Below are 22,081 nucleotides of genomic sequence, written 5' to 3' on the forward strand. Positions count from 1 at the left end.
CTCTACTTCCTTCCACCACCATCCAGGAACACCTGTGCACAGAAAGCTTCCCTTTGCCACCACCTGCCTATTCCCTAGCAAAGCATGCACCTATTAGTAGCTATTATCAACAGATTATTCTGATCAAACGCCAAAAAAAAGGATTTTCTTGAGCAGATTGCTGTAAGTGCAATCCCTTCCCTGTCAGCTCTCCCAAATCACCCCACTCCTTTCTCACACACCTGTACATAACTCACCAAATGAAAACTCCTAAAACACAGTGAATTATTTTATCTACTCCACTCCTTCTACATCTTATCTATTACTACAACCTTTTGCAATAGGGGTGCGGTAAAATCTGATTTTAAACATGAAGCCGTAGTCTGTAGTCATTCTCTTCAGTCAAAATATAAACACAGGAAGCTTCAGATACACATTTTATAACAGCAATGGACAAATCTATCACAGTAACGCTTTTGAAAAGTAATGAAATGCAAAAATATATTGAGGAGGTTTACAGCAGTTTAATGAAGGCTCTCGTACAAAATCTTGAACTCAAAGTTACAGTCAAGAATTACTGAAAAATATAACTTACAATGAAAAAGCTGATGAGAATTGCCCACTTAGCCATGGAATTAACTGCGCTTTAACGCTGCGCTTAAATAGTCACCACACAATAGGAACAAATTTAAATCACAACCAAGGTACACACAATTCACTTCCATTCTGTTTTCAATTACATGTATTCAGCATGTAATTTAACCTCTGGAAATTACTCTGAAGAACCCAGAGATTTCTCTTATTTTTTTATTTTATTTTATTTTTTTTTCCTTCTCCCAAACACTCACTGGAAATAAATACCATTGAAAGAATACATGTGGAGTGCAATAAAATGGACACTTAGGCACTGGTACAGTCTAGTCCTCTTCAGCCCTCTACAAACTACAAGACGAGAAGTTTTAAACCACAGATGGAGTGAAGAACAGGTTAGAGCTGTACAGGTAGTGCAGCAGGTTATGTACTACACAAGAGCACATCTGCAAAAGGTCCCAGGAGATTTTTGTTGAAGATGCAGCGTATCCACACCAGGTATATCGTGAAGGGCTTAATGTTTTCTGAGAAGGTGTGATTCTGATGGGACAATATATAAGGCATGTAAGTGTTTTCCCCTTGCTCTTGTATCCACACTTCATATTTTACTTCTCTGACCTTGAGATACCTCAGATTCCAGGGGATCTGCCAGGACACAGCAAGTTTAGCTTCACTCGTGCCCTGGACAGAGGCCTGACACTTGGCATCCCTCACTTTGCCAGGGTAGAGGCTACCAGACCACTTCTGCCTCTTGGGTCCCGGCTTAGACTTCACAGTCTGCCTAATGGTGTGTATGAGGGACGGGATGTTCACCTTGGTGTCCTGGTAGGCACGGAACAGCCACTCAGGGTTGCGGCAGCAGAGGTGCCGCGGCACCTCCGTGCTCTTAATGATGCGCTCCTGCTCAGCTTTGTCCAGATGAGCAATCCCACCCTGATCCCAGGGTCTGTCCGGGTAGGCTACGGTGTCTTCCCTGTCGGTGTTCTGCCAGGCAATGTAGTGCAGGTCCATGCCAGGAAGGGTTGCCAGGGTTTTGTAAGGGGTGTAGTGTTCGGGGTTGATAGCATATGGGAAGAGCTCCACCACGGTGGCCCCTCTTGGCAGGAAGAGCGACATGACTAATTGGGCCCCGTGCATGCTGACCAGCATGGACGCATTGCTGATCAACCGGACGATGTCAGAAAATGAATGCTCCTCCAGAGAGACGGAAATGGTTTTCATCTGAAACTCCTGAGCAAGAGCCAGGATTAGTTCTGCCTCATTTAGGATAAGTCTGTTGATTGTCCGACTGAACACTACAATGTACTCCTCACTGGAGCTTTCCTCCAAGCTGATATTCAGTTTCTGCATCATGAATTTGGTGAACTGCCTGATCTCATTACCAGAAACCAAGATGTTAGCCTTTGGCCCTTGTGGCTGGACAAATCCATACTGGTACCAGGTAGTGATTTTGGATAGTCCCACATAGGATTTGGTAAAGCAGAGGAGCCTGCCCAGGGTTTTAAGCTCCTCCCTGAGGAGCGGCTGCTTGTTACTCAGTAACTTGTAGAGGTCAAAGTGAACACCTTCACTCCACCCTTCCATGAAGAAGAGTCGCGCCTCCAGATCTAAGTCGGAGAACTGCTGCATGGTGTAATAGATAGGGAGGAGGTCGTCATGAAAGACGTGCATCAGGTTGTCTGGGTTGAACCTGTTGGCGATCAGCGCCACATCAGGCACGAAGACCGGCTTTGGCATAAATTTCAGCGCAGCAGCTGGCAGCTCCACAAAGTTGAAGTACTGGGTGTTGTGATCCTCCACAGAGGAGAGGTCGAGCAGAGCTGGCTGAAACCTCCGGGAGCCCAGGTTGGGCAGCATGACAGAGGAGTTGCTGTGAAAATAGACAAACTCCTCAGCCTCAGTAGAGTAGCAGAGGGACTCAAAGCGGCAGATGCGGTCGGTGTGCATCCTGCCAGTGCACACCATCCTGGTACCGTTCTCCACCAGGGCCTGCAGAGCTGCATGGTAGTCAATCTGAGCCTCAGAAAGTTCCTGAGACTGGCGCATGAGGACCAACTCCTCCTCCACCATGGCGGCATGATCGCGCAGTCTGATGTACTTCCACAGCACGGCAGCGAGGATGGACACGAGCAGGGCATTGAACACAGCTGCTATGTTCATTCTGTAGTTAGGTCCTAGCAGGATGACAGGTGGGGAATGCAATGGAGAGGGGACACATCATTAACACTCTTTGACATGGTGAGGGCAAACACCTGTGGAAAATAAAACAAGAGAAGAACCACTTAAACATCGGGTTTACAGCTCCACCAGAAATCGTATTTTATGGACTATTCAAGAGAGCTTCTTTCCAATTTTTCCCCCGTCCAGGGAATGAGAGGAAAGAAGAAAAAAGTGCCAAAGGTCTCCCCAAAACTGTAAAAAAATATAAAGCAAGCAGAACTGGGAACTGCTTTACAGGAAGGCTTCTCTCATTTTCATTTATATGCTTTTGAAGAAGAAAATATAAAGGAATTTAAGGATGAGCTCTATGAAGAACTGTTCGAAAGAAAAGTATGTTCTCTGGGACTTTGGATCTGGGATCCAGAACTCTGATTTTTGCAGACCACTCCCACAGTGAGGGGAAACAGAGTACTGCAATCCCTGGACCACCTGCAGAGGACTGGACACCAAGCTCCTCCTCCCACCCTGTACGGCTGAGAGCACTCAGCAGTGCTCCCACCTTCACTGAGCAGGTAGCAATACCTCGAGGAGTATTGCCAGGACAGATTTGCCTACACTCCAGTGTGCAATGTGAACTAGTGAACATCACATTCTATTTCATTTTATCTAGAGGTGGGGGAAGGACTTGCAGGTCTCTGGACTGCCCTGAGAGAGAATCCTGAGTCACTAGGGTATTGCTCTGGTTGCAATCCAGGATCAAAGGCTAGGAACTGACATCATCTTCCAAAAGAAATGCTGGCATAGGAGAGTGGAGAGCTCTGCTCTTTATGAGAGGAACTGATGTGCCATTAAAGGAATCAAACCTTCATTTAGTGAGAGTCTGGCTCACACAGCACAGCCAGCCCTTATACAAATGATAAGCTAATGCATTTGAAGGGTTTTGCTGTTGGCATTTCCCATTCCAACCTGAGAACCTTTTCTGTGCTGCTCTGAAGCCTCCCTGATTCTTTTTCTGTTAGAGCCTGCCACTGTTTTCCTTCTATGCAGAAACACTACTGGCTTATATCAGAGTATTGATTATGAATTCAACTGTGAACTTCAATTGAGGTATTGATTCACCTACAGAATTTATGGACTTCAATTTTCATTATGCATCAAGATTCACTGCTGGTCAGGCTGTAAATAATTGCACCCGTGACTCATGGGGAACTTTAGGAAGCGAAATTTCTGCTTAGTATTTACCCTACTATATTGTTCCTAGCTGCCATTTTTAAAGGTAGCAATTTTAAATTTCCTTTGGTCCAAGTTTGCTGTTGGGGGGAAAAAAGCAATGTCTCAAGCACATGTTCTGACATCCCAAGCATCCTTTAGCATTTTAACCAAGAGACACTTCTAACATGGCAATGTGGAGAAAATTAGGTAGGCATATTGGGGACCAAAGCAAACGCCTCCTCTATTGCCAGAGGAGTTCCTTGGAAAAGTGTTACTGCAACTTAAAAGCCTGACCCTGCAACTTGTAACTGAATGGAGAATCATTCATGGAACTCAATGAAGTCAGAAGGGATTCCTATACCTCATGAAATCCCAACAGCCTGGAGGATCTGTCTTGGAAAGAACTGAAGGTACCTCAGAGTCTGAATAACGTGAAATAAATGAGTGCTAGCTGTAAGCCACACAAACTCAAGAGGTGATATCTGGGGATCTGAGGAACAAATTCATTTCAATTTCTATCTACTCGAATGAAACAGAAATGAAGTTCACCTCCTTTGGAAAGTGGTCTGAAAAACTGCTTAATTTAGAAACTCCCTAAAAGCAAGCAGCAAATTAAAAATGTGTTGTTTTGATTTCAACCATGAAAAAAAATGAAAGGGACCTGGAGTGGTCATCTGATTATCAGGGCAGGATCAACTCTCCATAAAGTATACCCCAAAGATGCTTCTCTATCTCATTCTTAGTACCCATTCATCTCTTCAGCCAACCTCTATCAAGAGAGGCATGAAGGACTGTGATAAACTCTTTTCTAACACTTAGCCTTTGTTTCCATCACAGCAATTTTAACTGGGTCTTGTCCCAGGTGTCACAGATATCCAGCACAGAAAAATGATGGCTGTCACATCACATCTCAATCTGTCCTCCTCTGTCAATAGGGGATGAGTGCTGCTCCTTGTGGCCATGCAACTCCCAACCATGGTTATTCCATGGACAGCCTGGAATGGAAACCCACTGGGGACAGCACCATATCACTCAGGTTCTGCTAATGCAATCAAACCAGATTTCCAGAAGAGAAGTTTTTGATGGGGACAGATCTTGAATTATTTTATTGGTACCGACTCTCAAAGCTTTATTTTACTTCTTCACTGTCTTTGAAAAATGTCAGTAATCCAATATAATAATGATATGTAATGATATAATCCAATTCTGTACATCACCTCTCCACTACAAACCTCTCCTCTTGTGAGCATGGCTTTAAGCGACTTCAACAGCATCAGCAAGGAAAGGATCGAGTCCCAGCAGCCATGTGCAAAGCCTGATCATCATCAGTACATGGAGGACACTTTTAACAAGCAAGTCCTCTGCTGCAAGCACACACTTAAAGGAAGGCAAGTCCACAGGCATTGTGAAAGTTAACTCCTGTGGGTCAGAAGAACAAAGCACCTGCAAGATTTACAACTTGGGAGAGGAAGGAAAACTACACGACTTCTTTATTATTCCATTATGGCAAGGTGAGTGTGTATATGTGGATGTTTCAAAGGCATAAAGAAGCCCACAGTCTATAAAAATACCACTGCAAATACCACCTGCATTTCATGGGCATTTTGGTGGTGGAGAGCTCTGCTGACCATTACAAACCCCTTGAGCCAAACAGACCTCCTTGAAAACAGCCTGTTCAAATGTTTCAGCCCTGACTGATTTGTTCTCTCCCCTCCAGCCCCAAGGGAAGGGCGTAAGAGGCACTTCAGAGATGCGGCCTGATGGATGCAGCCAATGTTCAGAGGTTAGCAATTCTCATTTCAGACTCTGCCACAGCCATACCTGCTAAATGGCTAGGATTCAACAACTCAGCCTTTTAGTAAAAATCACCTGCAAGGCCCTCTTCTACTCTTTCCTCATTGCAGCTCTTTCTCATCTCTGCACTTGGCTGAAGTGAGTGTATGTGCTTAAGCCAACTGGGTGTCAGGAATATATGTTAAATGTTAGCAATGCTAAAGTAATCAATCTTCATTTCTGTTCCTCATTGCCAGTTCCTAAATCCTGATTCATGCTGCTTGGGAGAAAGCTGCTTTTGATGGAAGTAAACAACAGGATGTGGACAGGAAGGGGTGCTGCAGGCAAAAATGAAAGGAGAATTTCACAGGTACTCAGAGAACTGTCTTAATTCCTTGCCTGTTTTCCCACATTTTATCATCCACCTTTTTTTCAATCTGACACTTTCAGTGAAAACAGACCTCCAGAAGCTATAATTTTTGGTCCCTCGGGGAATGATAGAGCATAAATAGTAACAAACAATCCCACTGTTGGCTTTTACATACCCAGGAGAGGCTGCACCAAGGGAGTAAAGGCAAGCAATCACTCTCCATGTCCCCTGGTTCCTCAGTCCCCCAAGCTGAGATCAGTCATAAAGTGCTGTCAGCAGCAGTAGACCTAGGATAAGAAACTTTCCCAGGAGACAGAGGGTAACACTGAAACAGGTGAAAGCATTTAGATTTCTACCTGAAGAGAACTGCTTCACAATAAAAGAAACTTTCATTACTAAATCTCCCTCATGAAATGGATCTAGAGCTGCCACTCCCAGTGTCACCGGAGAACATTCTAAGAACTGAAAGGCACTTGCAGAAGTGGCAGGCTGGACACAGTGCTACTTTTCTTAAGAGCAGAGTGTTCTGTGCTGTTTCTTTCTACACAGAGGGCAGCCTCTAGGCCAGTTACCCCCCCGAGCTGCCCACAGACTCCCTCCTCTCCATCCCTACCACGTTCATCCACCCCCATGCTTCCCAGTGACACTGGGATAACCAGGGCTCTGCTCCACCTGAGTAATACGCCCCAGTTACCAAGGAAATCGATTGGACTGACATTTTTTCACTCTCTGCTTTGAAATGCTAAAGCATCATCCTTCAGCACCAGGAGACAGGGCAACTGATAGATCGGAGCCAAGCCAGAAGAGACGTGCATGTAAAAGCTGCACAGAGCTTCTCCCTGCAAAGCTGGCAGACGGCAATGATGTCCCATGGGAGGGGATGGGCTGTGCGCTTGAGGACTCCGGAGAGGAGCGGGCTATAGGGGAGCAGCAAGAGCGAGAGAGGGAGGTAGAAGAAGCAGATTTCCCTGGCAGTGATGCTGACAGGGCAGGGAGCAGCAGACGTGGGGAACCAGACATGGGGAGCTCAACAAAAACACCACTCAAGGCTGTACAGTGGAATTAAGAGCATATCCTGGAGCTTGCAGCACAGCCACAATGGATGCTGCTCCAGCAGCTAAGCGCCTGTGGGAGGCACTCTATTTTTGGTCAGCTCATCTTTACTCTTTTTCCAAGAGTTCACAGGCATGAAGAGCTTACCCCATTTTCTTCCTCCACCCCCATTCACTTAGCAAAAGCATCACAGTTTCATTCTCACAGCCCAGCGACTTCTCTAACGAGCACTGGCTGCTGATAAGCAGATAATGTCTTCAGGAGTATTCATTCGGTGTGCTCAGTAGGCACTTCTGGCAGAGCCCTCCAGTGTCTTGCAGATCTCATGCAAGTTTGGACACAGCAGCACCTTCTGCCTGTTAGCTACAGGTTATCTGATGTATTAAACATCCTCAGGAAGTGGGAAGGACGCAGGAAGCATAGATGGAGACACTGTTCTCCATCTTCTGTTAGCACGCCTAGGAGATCAGAGTGGGTGGGATGAGAGAGGAATTTCCACTAATAGGCAGTTGGCATAGAGAACTGTTTGGATTCATTTAGGAGATGAGTTCTGTTGTTCTTTTTTTAATTGTGAAGCTACAGTAGGATGAATCACTAAAAGCTATTAATATGATGGACAGTGTTCCAAATCTCCTCTCCATTGTAAAAACTCCAATCTAGGTAAGAAACAGGGAGAAAAGCTACAAAATCCACATTTTAAAAAAATCCCAACTACAAGAAAAGACAAACATACACTACTAAGACCTCCAAAGGGAACAAATCAAGAGCTTGATTAGGGAGAACAAGGGTGAACAGGGTGACCAGCATGCCTAAAGGGGGGTCACCTATTCCTGCAGGTTTTAACAAAATGAGAAGTGCTGGTTTTGTCTATTTAGGCCTTGATGAACTTTTTTTACCAACTGCCCAAACATTTTCCAGGCTGATGTTCAGCTTCCCATAGCTACAGCAGGCTAAAAAGCCTCATAAAATGGAAAACCAAAAAAGCATGAAGGAGACACATTTCCAGAGAGCATCACAACTCTGTGCACAGAGGGAAATGCCTCCTTATGGAGGCCAACTTGGCTTTGGCCCAGCTGGTCAGCTCCTGTGCACAGCTTGCCAGTGGTGGCAGGATATCCAAGAACCATCTCCAGAGTTCCCAGAAAGACAACACAACTGGAAGTGGACTGGGGCTGCCCTTGCCACAGGACAGCATAAGAATTAAGAGCAGAGCTGCATGGGCAGGAAATGGGCTTCTTGTTATGGTAACATAGTGGGAGAGGTAAGAACAGATATTCCCTCCTCAAGGACATTTTCCCCATCAGTACTCTCTCCCCCTGGATTAGTTTCATTCTAGACTGGCTTTCCAGGACCAGTACAGGAAAAGAAAAGCATGCAAACACGGCATTTTGCACTCCGCCTGCAAAATGTCTTCTGTTCTTTCTCCCATCCCTGATGCAAGAGGCTTAACTAAGGATTCAGTGTATATAACACATGCAGTTTTAAATACCTACTTCATTCATCCTTAAAGCAGGAGTTGCTAGAAGGCAACTTTCCCAATTGGAAGGAGGGGGAGTTGGGATTCAGCAGCCAAGAATTTGCTTTTATTCTCATCTCTGTCACAGATTCCCACAGAACTACAAGCAAGTCAATCCCCACAGCCCAAAAAGCTGTTATCATCTTATTCACTCTATTTATTTAATGAGATACATATATCTTTCACAGTACATAGCACATTAAAGAAAGGATGGTACACTGAATGATTGATATACTGGAACATTTTCTTTGTAAAAAGCAGCCAACTGTAGAACTGCTGACTTTAAATAGGAAAAGAGCAGATTCTTGTAGAGGGAGTAAGCCCAGTAGTTAAAGATAAAAATATCATTATTGAAGCCTGATACAAAGAGGGGACATGAAAAATAAGAATGTCTTGACTATGTGGTCTCAAGAAGAATTATAAAAATAGAGCTTTATTTAGGAAAAAAAACCAACAAAATATAACAATGTATTTTTAAAAACTCTATCTTATAAAATCCTTATCTATAGATAGCTGTGATCAAAATTAGGTCCATCTTCAGTTTGTATGGTTCAGCATAAGTGAGGAATAGAAAGCAAAACTGTAAATATTTCTATAAAAGACTGCAACCAAGGAGGCTCAGGCTCTGTGCAATGGGCCCTACTGCAAAAGTACCTTCCATATCAGCAGGAGAAGACTGGTGGCTGCAGGACACCTCCCAGCTGGACTCATGGATAGAAAACCCAAGGTTTCTTCCATTTAATTTCAGAGTTTCAGGGATAGGAAGAGACCAAACCTGATTTTCACAATGACTAGCAGCCGTTGATTTAATATTTCTTGATATTCCTGTCTTGATCTACAAAATAACAGGATAAAAAAAATTATTGGAATCTGTTGGAAAAGCAGTCAACGCACAGAAGCAAGCCACAAAGCTGAGTTAAAAGTATAAATCTAAAAAGAATACTTCTTGGGATTTTAAGATCTGCATTTCCAAGTTCTCCATCCATAATGGAGTATGAAATCCTTTCCCCAAACAAAATCCCAGATCTCCAGAAAATTCCCCTAAAAAAGATGCATTTCTGATAAGCAAGCTTGTGGCAAGAAATGTAAGAAAAATGAGCTAAAAATGTAAAGAAAAAGAAAAAAAGAAGGTATTTCTCTCAGCCCTCAAGTCTTGTTCCTTCTGAGAGACCCAAGACTAAAGATGAAAACCCAAGTTATTCAAAATAACCATGGCTAGATAGAGGGGAAAGCTTAACAGGCGGAGTTCATTCCAGCTATCTTTGTTCACTGGAGTATCCCACTGAAACCTATCTGGTTGCATTGTCATTAACAGCCCTGTCATACGAGTAAAAAGCCTCTCGTTTTGCTTGGTCCCTTGCTTTTAGTCTGTAAACAAGATACCTTTGTCAGAAAAAAAAATTGTCAAGAGAGCAGCAGGTTTATCTTACTCCTCTGGTCTGCCTAAAGCAAAGACAGAGAGGGGGTGGCTGAAGGGAAAATTTACTAATGCTGCAAAACTGAATTTAAAAGAATATGATGTGAAATCCCAAAGTACTGAACAAGACGATCTGCAGCTACTCCAACTGTGCCTCTGGGCTTTAGCTGCCATTTGTTATTCTCTGTATTTTATCTATCCTTTCTTTCTGTGTTCTCCAGTGGGCAGAGTACCTGTGTTATTCGGGTACTGGGACCGGTGCTTAGCAGCATTTACAGCCTGAGCTCTCCCTGCTTTCCATCAGCATGGTGCCCAGGACCGCTCATGTGTCCTGCAAATCCTGAGCAAGAGCCAAAATTGTTCAGAGCACAGCACAGCCAATAAAAACGGTGAAAATCCCTCCTAGGTTACCACAAGCTCCACATTAATATGTTTTTAGGGGAAGGAAAAAAAAAAAAAAAAAAAAAAAAAAAGAAAAAAGTAATCCCATAGGAGCACGTGTCCGGCAAGAAACACATTTCTGCAAACCTACGGAATTTAGTCCATATCAGAGATGTTTTCCCCATGAGCCTTTAGTTTAAAAATGATAAATCAAACCACAAGTCAAAGAGGGACTAAAAAGACGTGGGATTAGAAATGGACTACTGACTCCCTTCCCATAGAGGAGGGATTCAGCGTGAACTTGCAGGGAAGGGGGGAGCGAGGAGATCCCATCGCAGACATGCCAACCTCCCCCCCCCTTCCTCAGTATCCTCAGTACACTGCAACCAGGACTGCCAACAAAACTGAATTCAGAGCCGTATGTGATCAGCACAGCAAACACAGCACAGTTACAATAACACCCAGCAAAGAAATGCAGTCATTCACAGCATCTGCAACCTTTTTAGCCTTGGAAGTACTACCACTGGTAGATCAGTGTTTCAGCACATGCACGCATACCTGGTGTTGCTAAATAACAGGAAATGCTATCCGGTGCCTCTCTTTCACAGGAGAAAGAAAAGAAAAAAAAAAAAAGAAGACACCTTAAAGCTATGCTTTGCAGAGGAACGAACACTCTCCAGTCCTCTTCTTTCCTCACCACCACAAAGAACAAGCAAAAATCCCACCTAAGAGCTCTCGGCACCGTAACCCGTGCACCATCTGCAGCCTGAGCTACCTTTCTCCCCCAGGTCTGAGCATGCTCCGTCTGCCGGCAGTGTCCTATCGCTCCAGCTGGCTCACCTCAATTTGTTAGCCTCCCAGAGGTCAGCCTTGCATGCAGGATGATTTGCTGCAGTATTCCTGCAAATCCCCGACGGGCGGCCACACTGAAACAAACACCACCGTGCTGTTTCACGGAGCCCAGCGTGTCTTGGGAGACAGGCGGCGAACTGCTTCTGGGCAGCGGGGACACGCATTTTAGAAATCCTGCTTTTGAGGATCGGTAACGCCACTGCTGCTCCAAACACTTCACACAAAAGAAGAAAACAATAGGAGAGAAAGGAAAAAAATGCCCCTTGCTTGAGGATGTGAAAGCCTTTCGTCATGCTTTCTAATAATTCCCTTGGCACCAAGAAAGCAATTTCCCAGCTGTGATGGTCAGCAAATGGCTTAGAATTTAACAAGGCTGTGATTGCCCTCCTTCAGAGATCCAGGGAACGGTATTTTCATACTAAAGTTATTTTTTATGGTGGAAACAAGTCATTCCTAAACACAAAGGCACAGAAATTATCCAGGAGCTTATAAGAGAATCTCCTACTGCACACAAGCTCATGGAGGCGAGTGCCTTACACCAACCTTCACAGCAGAGCTTCAACCTGTGAGCAGCTTCATGAAGATGACAAACCGGATCGAACTGACTGGGAACACTTCCAGTTCTTATCCCACAATGGGATCTACATGCAAATCACAGCCCCCCAAAAGGCTCATGGCACGAAGCCACATCACTAAACAGAGACACGAGATCCCAGCCCTGCAGGGACACTCCTGCAGATCACAAGCAAACATACCAGGCTCTGCAAACGTGTTGATTGTATATTTGCAGGACTCGTCTTGTTGAATATCTGTCTGTGAGGATTTTTCCCTTTGAGAGCTTACAGGTAAAATAAGAAGGATGAAAAAGAAGAAAAGTTCTCTAACACCTCCTTCCATATGCTCGAGGTGAACTCTGAACTACAGCATGAGCCTATGCCTGTCCTGAGAGCATCTCAGAGAGACACTGGTCAGTCACATCTGCCTGGGGGAAATATATAAAAAAGAGCAAAGAGAAGCAAGCCCAGCAAGTGCCCTCAGCCTGTCCTACTGGGACTAAGGAAATCCAAAGTCACCCTTCTGTTTTTAAGACCATCTCATTTGTCTCATTGCCCCTCTGAATACAAAGATGTTCCCTTGAGCGGAACAAGTCTGGTATTTTTCCTCTGAATTTTGATACTAGAGGAGTGGAGTGACTTCACTTAAGAAAACACATCTTGACTTTGTGTTTTCCACACTTCAGAAAGCTCCACAGTGTGACCTACCTCCCACTGATGCCAACAGGAGCCTTTCCACTGACCCCACAGATCTTGGTTAGTGACTTTATCAGTTGGTCCCCAGATAACTCAGACACACCATGTCAGTCTCTTTTTCTTAGACAAGCTTTTATTTTACTGGAGAAGAAAGGACAACATATACAGACTGGTCTTCCATTTATCAATAAGCTTCTTCTCTACCCCTGGAATGAGTTTTATTAATGAGTTTCTTAGGTACAATTTATCACAATGCAAAGAGAGTTTAACCCCAGTCCTGAAGAGGGTCCTGTTCGTCAATCTGCCACACCACAAAATACAAAACGACATCATTATGGGGTGGGGGAGGAACCATAATCAAATAATTCCAGCAACTGGGAAATAATAACTGCCCATTACTATTGCACCATAAGACACTAAGTGTGGATGTCCCAAGCTCTTCACAGCCAGCACCTACTACAAGCTGGTAAGGTTTGAATAGGAGGTTTTGGCTCCAAACTAAGAATTTGATGAATATTTAATACCCGTCATAAAGTTGCAGCCTTCAAAAACAGCATCATGTTTTAGAACTCCTAAAAGGCAGTACAGCACAAACAAAACTCATCAAGCTAGCAAGGAAATCTGAATAGATCCCTCTTGGTTTAGGGCTGACAAAGAGCAGGTAAATCATTATTTATTGAATCTTTGCAGTGCACATATATGTTGCAGGGGTGCCTGAATTGCTCTGAATCACAACATTTATTATTTATAGTCCCAGAAGGACTCTCTATAAGAAATTGTTCTTCTTGCAGTGCTTTTGAACCAAAAGTGCATTTCAGTTTGAGAGCACACAAAAAAAAAAAAAATGCCTGAACTAACAAAAAAAGTCTTTGTACTGATAAATACAAAAAGAACACAAAGGAAGCATTTGGTTTCTGGACACCAAGATTGGGACTTCACACAGAGAGAATGACATTTTGATTCTGTAGAAGCTAAAATTAAAACTCATGTCAAAAGGACCAGGACTTCAGCCAAATATTGAAAATTCCTAAGCAAGAATATACCTTGACAGTGTAAAAGGTATTTTTGTGAAGAATATTTAAGGGGCCAAACCCCACTTTGCTCAAGTGCTTCCAGAATGACATGCTCCCAGGCTTAAAAGATGCAAGCTTTACATAAACATTAGGTTTAAAAAGGCTTAAGTATGATCAAACATATTTTACACACAGACACACACACACTCTTAGATTACATGTCTTGACATCAACCTGGCAAATACATAGATATCTATCCTCCTCTGCAGATATGTGCATGTTTTGTACATATAAAACATTTACTTGCCTGCTATCTGAATTTGTTATATGCTAAACTATTCACTCCAATAAACCCTCCACCCCTATTAGGAACCACCCTAGCAGCACTGCAGGACACGCTGGCCTGCTCCTGCAGCTATATGCAGTGTGTGCGGGCAAGAAAGGTGTGGGAGAGTTACCTGCCAGTTCCCAAGGCAGGAGATGGCTTTGGTAGCTGTTCTGATTCAAGTTAGGTGTCACCTGTGCTCTTTCAAGTTCCCATTTTGCCATCAGTAATGACAGGTCAGCAGGGTAAGAGAGAGAAATCAATTCCCTCTCCTACAGCTTTGCCAACTGCACACCTGCAAATGTAATTAGTGCCAATGTGTCTGCAACAGAATCTGAGATAATTCATGCTCATGAGAGCAGTTTGGTAAGTCAATGATGTTCAGTAAGACTGACATGAGAAACCAAGGGTAAAACATTGCTTGTGAGATCCCTGGGTACAGCCTCACCCTGGTGCTTCCCACAGTTGCTATTTGTTAACTGTATTTGCCCAGGCAGCAGGAAGATCATCTGCCCTCTCTGAGATGACACTTCAGTATTAAGCCACAGCCTCACCTGAAGAAACACATCTCCCATTTTACACACAAAAAGACTGTAAATGAGATCTGGGTGGGATACACCACACCAGCATGGATTAATATGAGAGCAGCTTCCTGTCAAAAATCTACCAACAATCAAAACCTCTTGTGTATTCCAAGGTTGTATTATGGGCTTCAGGACTCAAGACAGGAGCTGGTGACTTCAGGACCACAGGTGACAGAGTAAACATGGTGAAGGACAGAGAGGAATAAGTTACCAGCTCTGTCACTGTTGCTCTCAAAGAGCTGCAGGAGGAGTAGCCACAAATCTGACATGCTCTGCTCCCCACACACCTTCCTCCCATCTTCTAGTCCCACTGCACTTGCTGTGCAGAAGGTCCAGGGGCCTCCTGCATGCCTGGGAAACCCCCCCCAACAATTTAGCCTCAAGTTGGAGGGCCTTCTCAGAGTGACTTGTCCTGGGAATTTTGGAGGAAAAAGAAGAGAGCCTCTTTCCCTTGTCTGTTGGGACAAAGTAGTCATAACTAGCAAGTCTCACAAACGTCTTAGGAAATTAAGATATTGATATCACAGCAAAATACAGCTATTGATAGGGAAAACACCCCTGAATGTGAACATCACAGGGATGCCAAGGTATGGAAGAGACATAACAGAAATACAAAACTTGCTTTTCAGGAACTGACAGGCACTTAGATCTGTAGGAGTGAACAGATAACAACTGTGTGGAAGTATCCAAAGGATAGGGCTTAAGATATGCAAGAATTTAACTGCCTTCACTGGATTATGCAACTGGTTTTCAAGTGGGCTGCAGTTGTTCCAGAACTGATGAGAACATCTCAGTTCACATGCAGGATTACAGGAGGGCTTCAAGGATTGAGGTCCAGGACTTTGATGGTCCTTATGGGTACATTCCAACTCAGAATATTCTAGGACAGGACTGTTGCCTGAAGCTGCCTTTGTTCTAACTTTCCATTTTTTTCTATGCTCAGAGACTCTCTTAAAAACCTTGAGAATCCAAAGCTACAAAGTTGAAGTACTTCATGGAAAGAACTCCATGAGGAAGCAGTAACAGCATCTACCGTCTTGATCAAAACAGCAGTTTCGATCCAAGCTGGAGCATGTGCTTCAATTAGCCAGTCTCTGACAAATGCCTGGAAGTAGCTAGAACAGCAGCATGACAGAAAAATAGTTCAGAGCCAAGCTAAAGGAGAATCTAAATCAAATCAGGGGAAATAAAAAGGTTTAGTGCCATTTTGAGTCCCATAATTGCAAACTGATTGTTTTGCCTCCAACGCCCCCTTCAGCCACACTTGTACAACACATCCTCACATTCTAAAGGATGCAACCAGCACACAACCCAACCCTGTCCCTAGGACAACAGTGTAATATTAACAGCAGTATCACAGGATACCCTCCCTGTAGTGTAATCTTTTAGACTAATGCTAAGGGAGCACAAAACATGCATGTTCTGGGTGGGGAACATATCTCAGAGGTGTTGACAGTCACATGAAATTTCAGAACAGAGTATTAGGTCTCACAAATCGTAAAATAACTTATATGGGAGGTAAAAAAAAAAAAATTAAAAAAAAAAAAAAAAGTATGTTTCCTGATAGCATAACCCACAGGCCTAAAAAATATCTGCTGGCCAATTAAAAAATATCCTAACAACTGGGTTTTGATGAGTATAGAAGGCCCAGAAGAGAAGTAGTAACACATGGCTGCAGGCCAGGCATTTACTGTTGCTCTGAGGGCTACTGCTGCTACTGACAGGAAGGAGAAGAAAACAAAGGAATCATCTTTCTCAGCTTCAATATGAACCCCTTCATCCAATAGGGAAAGTGTGATGAATGCACTGAATTAATTGTAAAAGCCCATCTCAGCTCCTCCAGGTGTCTTATGCAACCATTTACGGTTCAATACCTAAGAAGAGCTTTTTCATGCCCTCAACAGCTTGAAAATTCATTGAAAGACTACTGAATGTAGGCATATTTATCAAGGGCACAGCAGTAAGAGGAAGAAGTCCAAGCCTGACCTGATGGGAATTTTTTGTATTAGACTTGCTGCTGTATTTATCTGAATACAATAATGGTATCCACCTTGGTAATAAAAACCAAGGTGGTTAATTTTTGCCCCATTTTTTCCCACTAATAAATCAATGTATCATTTTCCTACAAGCCCTCCTTATGACCTACTTGTGTGGAGGTTTTAAAACCCATAAGTAGACAATATGACATACAATACACACAGGAAGGTGAATGTTACAGACAAAACCAGGAAGTATCTGTTAAAAGAGGAACACCTGCAAAACTACTGACACAGTTGCTAATCACCTGTGTCCCTTCAATGATGGGAGATTCCTTACCCAACCCTGCCACACCAGCTCATTTCCATTCCCTTCCTTCCTACCAGCAAGATCTGCTGCCTGTTGTTGCATCAAATGCTGAGTCAAGTCTTTGGCAATGAGAATCTCTTCAAATAACTGAAGTGTAACCTGAATGTCAGTGAGAGAAGAGCAACATCAGCCCGATAAACCAACTGCTGTTTAAGACTGCTCCAGTAAAAAACATCTGCCCTCATTCATTTTGTACAGCTCTGGATCCATGTGCTGATATTTGCAATGCCAAGAATAGAGTGGTCTTTCAGCTACTTTGCAGAGTATTTCAAGACATCAAGGGCTCTCCAGACAGCTTCCTACATCAGGATGTGCTTTTCCATCTCTAGGCTTCTGCTGGCATTGATGCAGCCGTTCCCCAGAGAAGCCACATAGCCCAAGGGAGGGCTGGAGCAGGGCTGAACTCTCTCACTAGCAAAGCATTCCCAAGGTAAGTGCTGTTACACCCAGCAGCCTCAAAGAGTAAGGTCTTGTGACCTTGAAGACAAGACTAAAATATACATATGTATTTGCCATAGGCAGTGAATCCTATCCCAAGTCTGGAGAGGTCAGAGATAGAGGACGTTTACAACCTTCCTGCCTTGGCTCATCCTGCTTCACCCCTTCTGTGGCACAATGATGTGCTTATAATCTGACCTGGGGGCTGTCAGGAACAATCTGCTGAGGTAGCCAACCCTTCTCTCCCGGCAAAGGAATTAATGCAACAGCACAAAAAGCTTCTCTTGCAACTATGAAGACCCAAATCTGCACCTGTGCTCCTGCACCAAGTATGTAAAATGAAAAAGCATCCAAGTCGGGGACTTAGGACTGGCTAGAAAACAGCCATCTTGCTGAGTTACACAAAATAAGCACCCTTTCTTTGCCATCAAGGTGATGAACCAAACCAAAGCCCAAAATATACTGAAATAAAAACCCTCTTCCCTCATTTGATTTAACATATTTAAGGCTTAAAAATAAGCATGCAAGTATGCAAGAGTCCTGTGTTCCAGTGGGACAATACATGCACATAAACTAAGCAAGGACTAGAGAACTTTGTGTATAATAGCTTGCCTTGTGACCTCTGTGCTAAGTATATATGTATTTGTATATAATACATATGTATGACTATTGGAAAATTCATGTAAAAGATTACAATTAAGACAGACACTACATATTTCTTCTGTGTTTATACCCACATTGAAAGATGATTAATCAGTGATTTTATAAATCCTAAGAAGTTAATTTCAATGAGCTGCTAGCTTCCCAGCTGTAGCTTTATACTTTGACACAACCATAACATAGTCAAAAGCCAAGATACTGCAAAGCCATATATAAATGTGTGTGGAACTGTCCCAGGCAACCTTACAGAAGAAGGGAAGGTGAGAGCAACTCCAATCTTCATTTTCCATTAACTCTCAGGTCTCTACATGAACATGAGTAACAATCTAAGTAGTAAAGAACAAATAGCCAGAAGCAAAGAGCAGAGGTAAGAACAAATCATTAAAAAGTGATAAGCACCAAGGGCCCTAACTTAGCTAAAGGCAGTAAAAATGCAGACACACAGAGAAAATCACATCATGCTTCCTCAAAGTGAATAATCTGGTCATATAGTTTTAGTGCTGAGTAAGTGACTGCCTCAGTGCAACACCACAGTGTCTGCTAAAAAGGACAGTATTTAATCTGTGTGCTTAGAGGTCTGATAACCTATTTTCCCAGGTGTCTCTCCCTCCTTCTGAAAGAGAAGATTACACAGCAAATTAATCTTTGTGCACCTTTTTATTTTTCACCACTCCTCCTCTTCCCTCCCGCCACTCATCCTATCTGTTGTGAAAGGTAAGCAGGAATATATTGAAATTAAAATTGAAATAAATGACAACAGCAGGAACAGCCTGAGTCTGGTTTGGCTCACAAAAGTAAGTTTATGATACGGTTGAGTCAGTGCAAAAAAAGAGGTCATGAAAGTGCTGTCACACACCTTTCTGGAGAAAGCTTTTTGTCCACATAACTACAGATGAAACCCTTATCTGCTCAGGGAAACTAATTTTCCAGTGCAAAGGGATTTCAGTTTCAATCCACCACCATCCCACTCAATTTACATTACATGTGGCCAGCTGGAGAGGGGAAAACAACAGCAAAGTAAGACATGAAGCAATTCACAACTCACTCATTTCCAATGCATCAAAGGCTTACCAGTGAGTGTTCTGTGTGATGGACAGTGGTCATTCTGTAACTACATCTGACTGTTTGTCTGCCAGAAGCACATGCAAAACCCCATCACATCTGGGGGAACATTGACAATATACAGTGCATTCCTATTCTGTAGAGGGAGTGCAGTCCCTACACACAAACTCAGAAGGGATTTTTTTTCTGGGACAGGAGAAGGGACAGAGGCTGTTGATTTCAAATACCTTCAAGGCATTTCCAAGGTATGTTACATAGACTGTGCTTAAGTATTTCATCGGTCACCCGTAATTCAAAAGCCACATACAGCTTAAAACTGTACATGAGTCTCTGAGTTTCAAGAAACCAAGGTCTAAACTCTCAGCTGAGTACCACTCTTAGAACAAAGCATTCACATTAGTACACCACTGAAGAGAACTGAACTGCCAGGAGTGTTATTCATCGAAGAATATGCAAAATTGAGCCCTAAAACATAATGGGTGAAATTTTAGCACCAAAAGACATTAAAAACTCACAGCATGGCTTTGAGAAGAATGTAGGAGAAACATCCCAAACAGTCTGGTTTAGAAGCTCTGAGAAGGGAGAGCAAAGATTACTTTTCAGTATTAGCCATAAGGCTTCACAAGAGGAATCTTGTGGAATCTATATGGTTTTCTATCAGAGAACATAACTAGATGAATAAGAAAGATGTGTGCAAGCCCACTTTATACGAGGGGTACATAGAGCATAACCAGGAAACCCATCATAATTTCTTGATGTCATTAAAGCATGGTCCTAATACACAGATCTAAGCTGAAGAAAGAGATGGTTCACTGAAACAGAAGTAGTCTATGTCAAATTTACACAACAAGGACTTCCAATCAAGGGCTCAAATCCCTTAATTCAGCTGCTCTTTGCTTCTTGAGCAGCAAAGAAACCAGAAGATTAGACTTTAGAGATGTCTCTCCGTGCTAATTACATGATGCAGTTTAAAACCAAGATTGTATCACATCCACTGTCTTTCAAGAGCAAAAATACATGTGAAATCAAATTGTTAAGGTAAAACAGTAAAAAGATGGAAAGGCAATTAACACCATGTACAAAATCTTTGCAACTGAAAACACATGATCTGTTTTCACTGAGAATAACATTTTCTCAGCTGAACTTTGGCAAGTAAGCTGCATGGTACAAAACCCATTTTTTCATAAATATGATAAAACTTTTCTGTTATCAAATAAACTCTTATTCCTCTCATCTTTAATCCCAAGCTCCATATATGCCACCTCCACACAAGTACCAAGAAATCCTTATTTAATATTAAAATGCCCCTTGGCCCCTTTTTATGCATATGTGGCCTTTGGAACATCTAGAAAATTAGGAAGGGGCTTCTGGATGCAACTGAGCAGAGAAGTCCAACTGCCAGTGAGTACCTAGATCTCTGCTGCAGTTTTATAAGGAAGAGTCAAAGGTCAGAGGAGAGGAGAACACTTCCAAGTGTGTTTTGAAAAGAAAAGGTGAAACATTTTACAATGGAAAAGGGAAACATCAGTTGGTTTGGATATGAGAATTGTGCAGCACAGCCTCTCACAGGGATGACAAAGCAAGCTTTGGAGCACAAGATGGTCAAAAGACAATGAAAGCTGGAGGCAGGATGGGAAAAGTTCGTGAAACTTTTCAATTGACACTGGAAAAAGCTTGAAGAGATGAAGGGGCAAATTACTGAGCTCTTTGCTTACATGGCAGTTTTAAGGAAAACTTCCAAGTTAACTCCAAATAGCCAACTATGCTTAAACTCAGGTGTGTCTCTTCTCAAACCTAAACAAAACAGCCCAAAAGAATAAAGAAGACCTAGGACTAAAAGGGAAGGAAGAGAATAAATAAGTTGGAGGGGAACAGAGAACAAAAAGACGAGACACTTGGACAAAGGATGTACAACAGCAGAATGTGCAACCTTCAAAGACTGCTCTGGGAAAGAAAAAAAAAAAGAAAAAAAAAAAACCCTGACAGGGAGATTATCTTTTTGATCTGTATTTATCAATAAAACACCAAAAAATTTCCAGTCATGAGCTTGAGACCTCATCACACTGTAAAAAGTAAACAAAATAACTTAAAACACAGGAGAAGAATGTGAGAATTTCAGTACCAGCTGCAATGCTGTTGGATCAGCTGGTGGTAATTTAGTGAAACCGATACTGTAAAATCAATGCATCAGAAAAACAGCCTCCATCTCTCTTTTAGAGTCTCATGGATGCAAGAGGGATGACATATATTTCAGTACCAAGAAAACCCAAATAAAAACATTTCCATCTGTACACAAAAATGATACATCACCTCCCAGTTAGAAAACTAGCTCAAATCCATGAGGAAAGAAATAGATTACTTTACACTACCAGGAGTATGTGGACAGCAACCAGAGCAGAGAATACACTGCATCCTCAGAAAGTAGACATGATATCAAATACAAAGAAGCAAGAAACATGGCATGAAAACCACAGGGGAGAAAAGAAAAGAGTACTCCACCAAAGGACAACCAGAAAAAGAACCAGATAGAGAAAAGATCATAGAATCACAGACTATCCTGAGTTGGAAGGGACCCATCAGGATCAAGTCCAACTCCTGGTCCCATGTAGAGCATCTCAAGAATCACCATATGCCCCAGAACATTGTCCAAATGTTTCTGCTGTCAGGCTTGGTGCTGTGACCACTTCCATGTGAAGCTTCTTCCAGTGCTCAGCCACCATTTCAGTGAAAAACTTTTTCCTGATATGCAAATTAAATGTTCTCTGACTCAGCTTCATGCCATTTCCTTGGGTCCTGTCACTGGTCATGAGAATGAAGAGATCTGTACCTGTCCCTCCTTTTCCCCTCCTGAGGACACTGAAGACCACAATGAGGTCTCCCCTCAGTCTCCTCCAGGCTGAACAGACCAAGTGACCTCAGCCACTCCTCACCAGGCTTCCCCTCAGGGCCCTTCACTATCCTTGTTGCCCTCCTCTGGACCCTCTCTAATAGTTAAATATCTTCTTTACATTGTGGCTGCCAAAACTGCCCCCAGCATTTGAGGTGAGGCCACCCCACAGCAGAGCTGAGCAGGACAATCCCCTCCCTTGCCTGGCTGGT

At 43.0% G+C, this 22,081-nt stretch overlaps 1 protein-coding gene and 1 long non-coding RNA gene across 4 annotated transcripts in view; one reads left to right on the plus strand and one right to left on the minus strand.

Annotated features, from left to right (window-relative positions):
• Positions 1–483: 483 nt before the first annotated feature.
• The window catches only part of POMGNT2 (protein O-linked mannose N-acetylglucosaminyltransferase 2 (beta 1,4-)), a 32,163-nt gene continuing 10,565 nt past the window's right edge, over positions 484–22,081 (minus strand). For all 3 annotated transcript variants that reach the window (XM_086850106.1, XM_023919298.2, XM_086850113.1), the window contains exon 2: positions 484–2,822. In XM_086850106.1, coding sequence (XP_086706232.1) covers positions 994–2,730 — 1,737 coding nt within the window. In that variant the 5' untranslated portion in view covers positions 2,731–2,822 and the 3' untranslated portion in view covers positions 484–993. The remainder of the gene's footprint in view (positions 2,823–22,081) is intronic.
• LOC147655818 (uncharacterized) lies at positions 1,078–20,803 on the plus strand. Its single transcript, XR_015276179.1, has 5 exons — positions 1,078–5,453; positions 5,660–5,725; positions 5,973–6,085; positions 16,840–17,252; positions 17,341–20,803. It is a non-coding gene; the product is annotated as an uncharacterized LOC147655818 (long non-coding RNA).

Source organism: Cyanistes caeruleus, chromosome 1 (assembly GCF_971803275.1).
Source record: "Cyanistes caeruleus chromosome 1, bCyaCae1.hap1.1, whole genome shotgun sequence".
NCBI classification, from domain to species: domain Eukaryota; kingdom Metazoa; phylum Chordata; class Aves; order Passeriformes; family Paridae; genus Cyanistes; species Cyanistes caeruleus.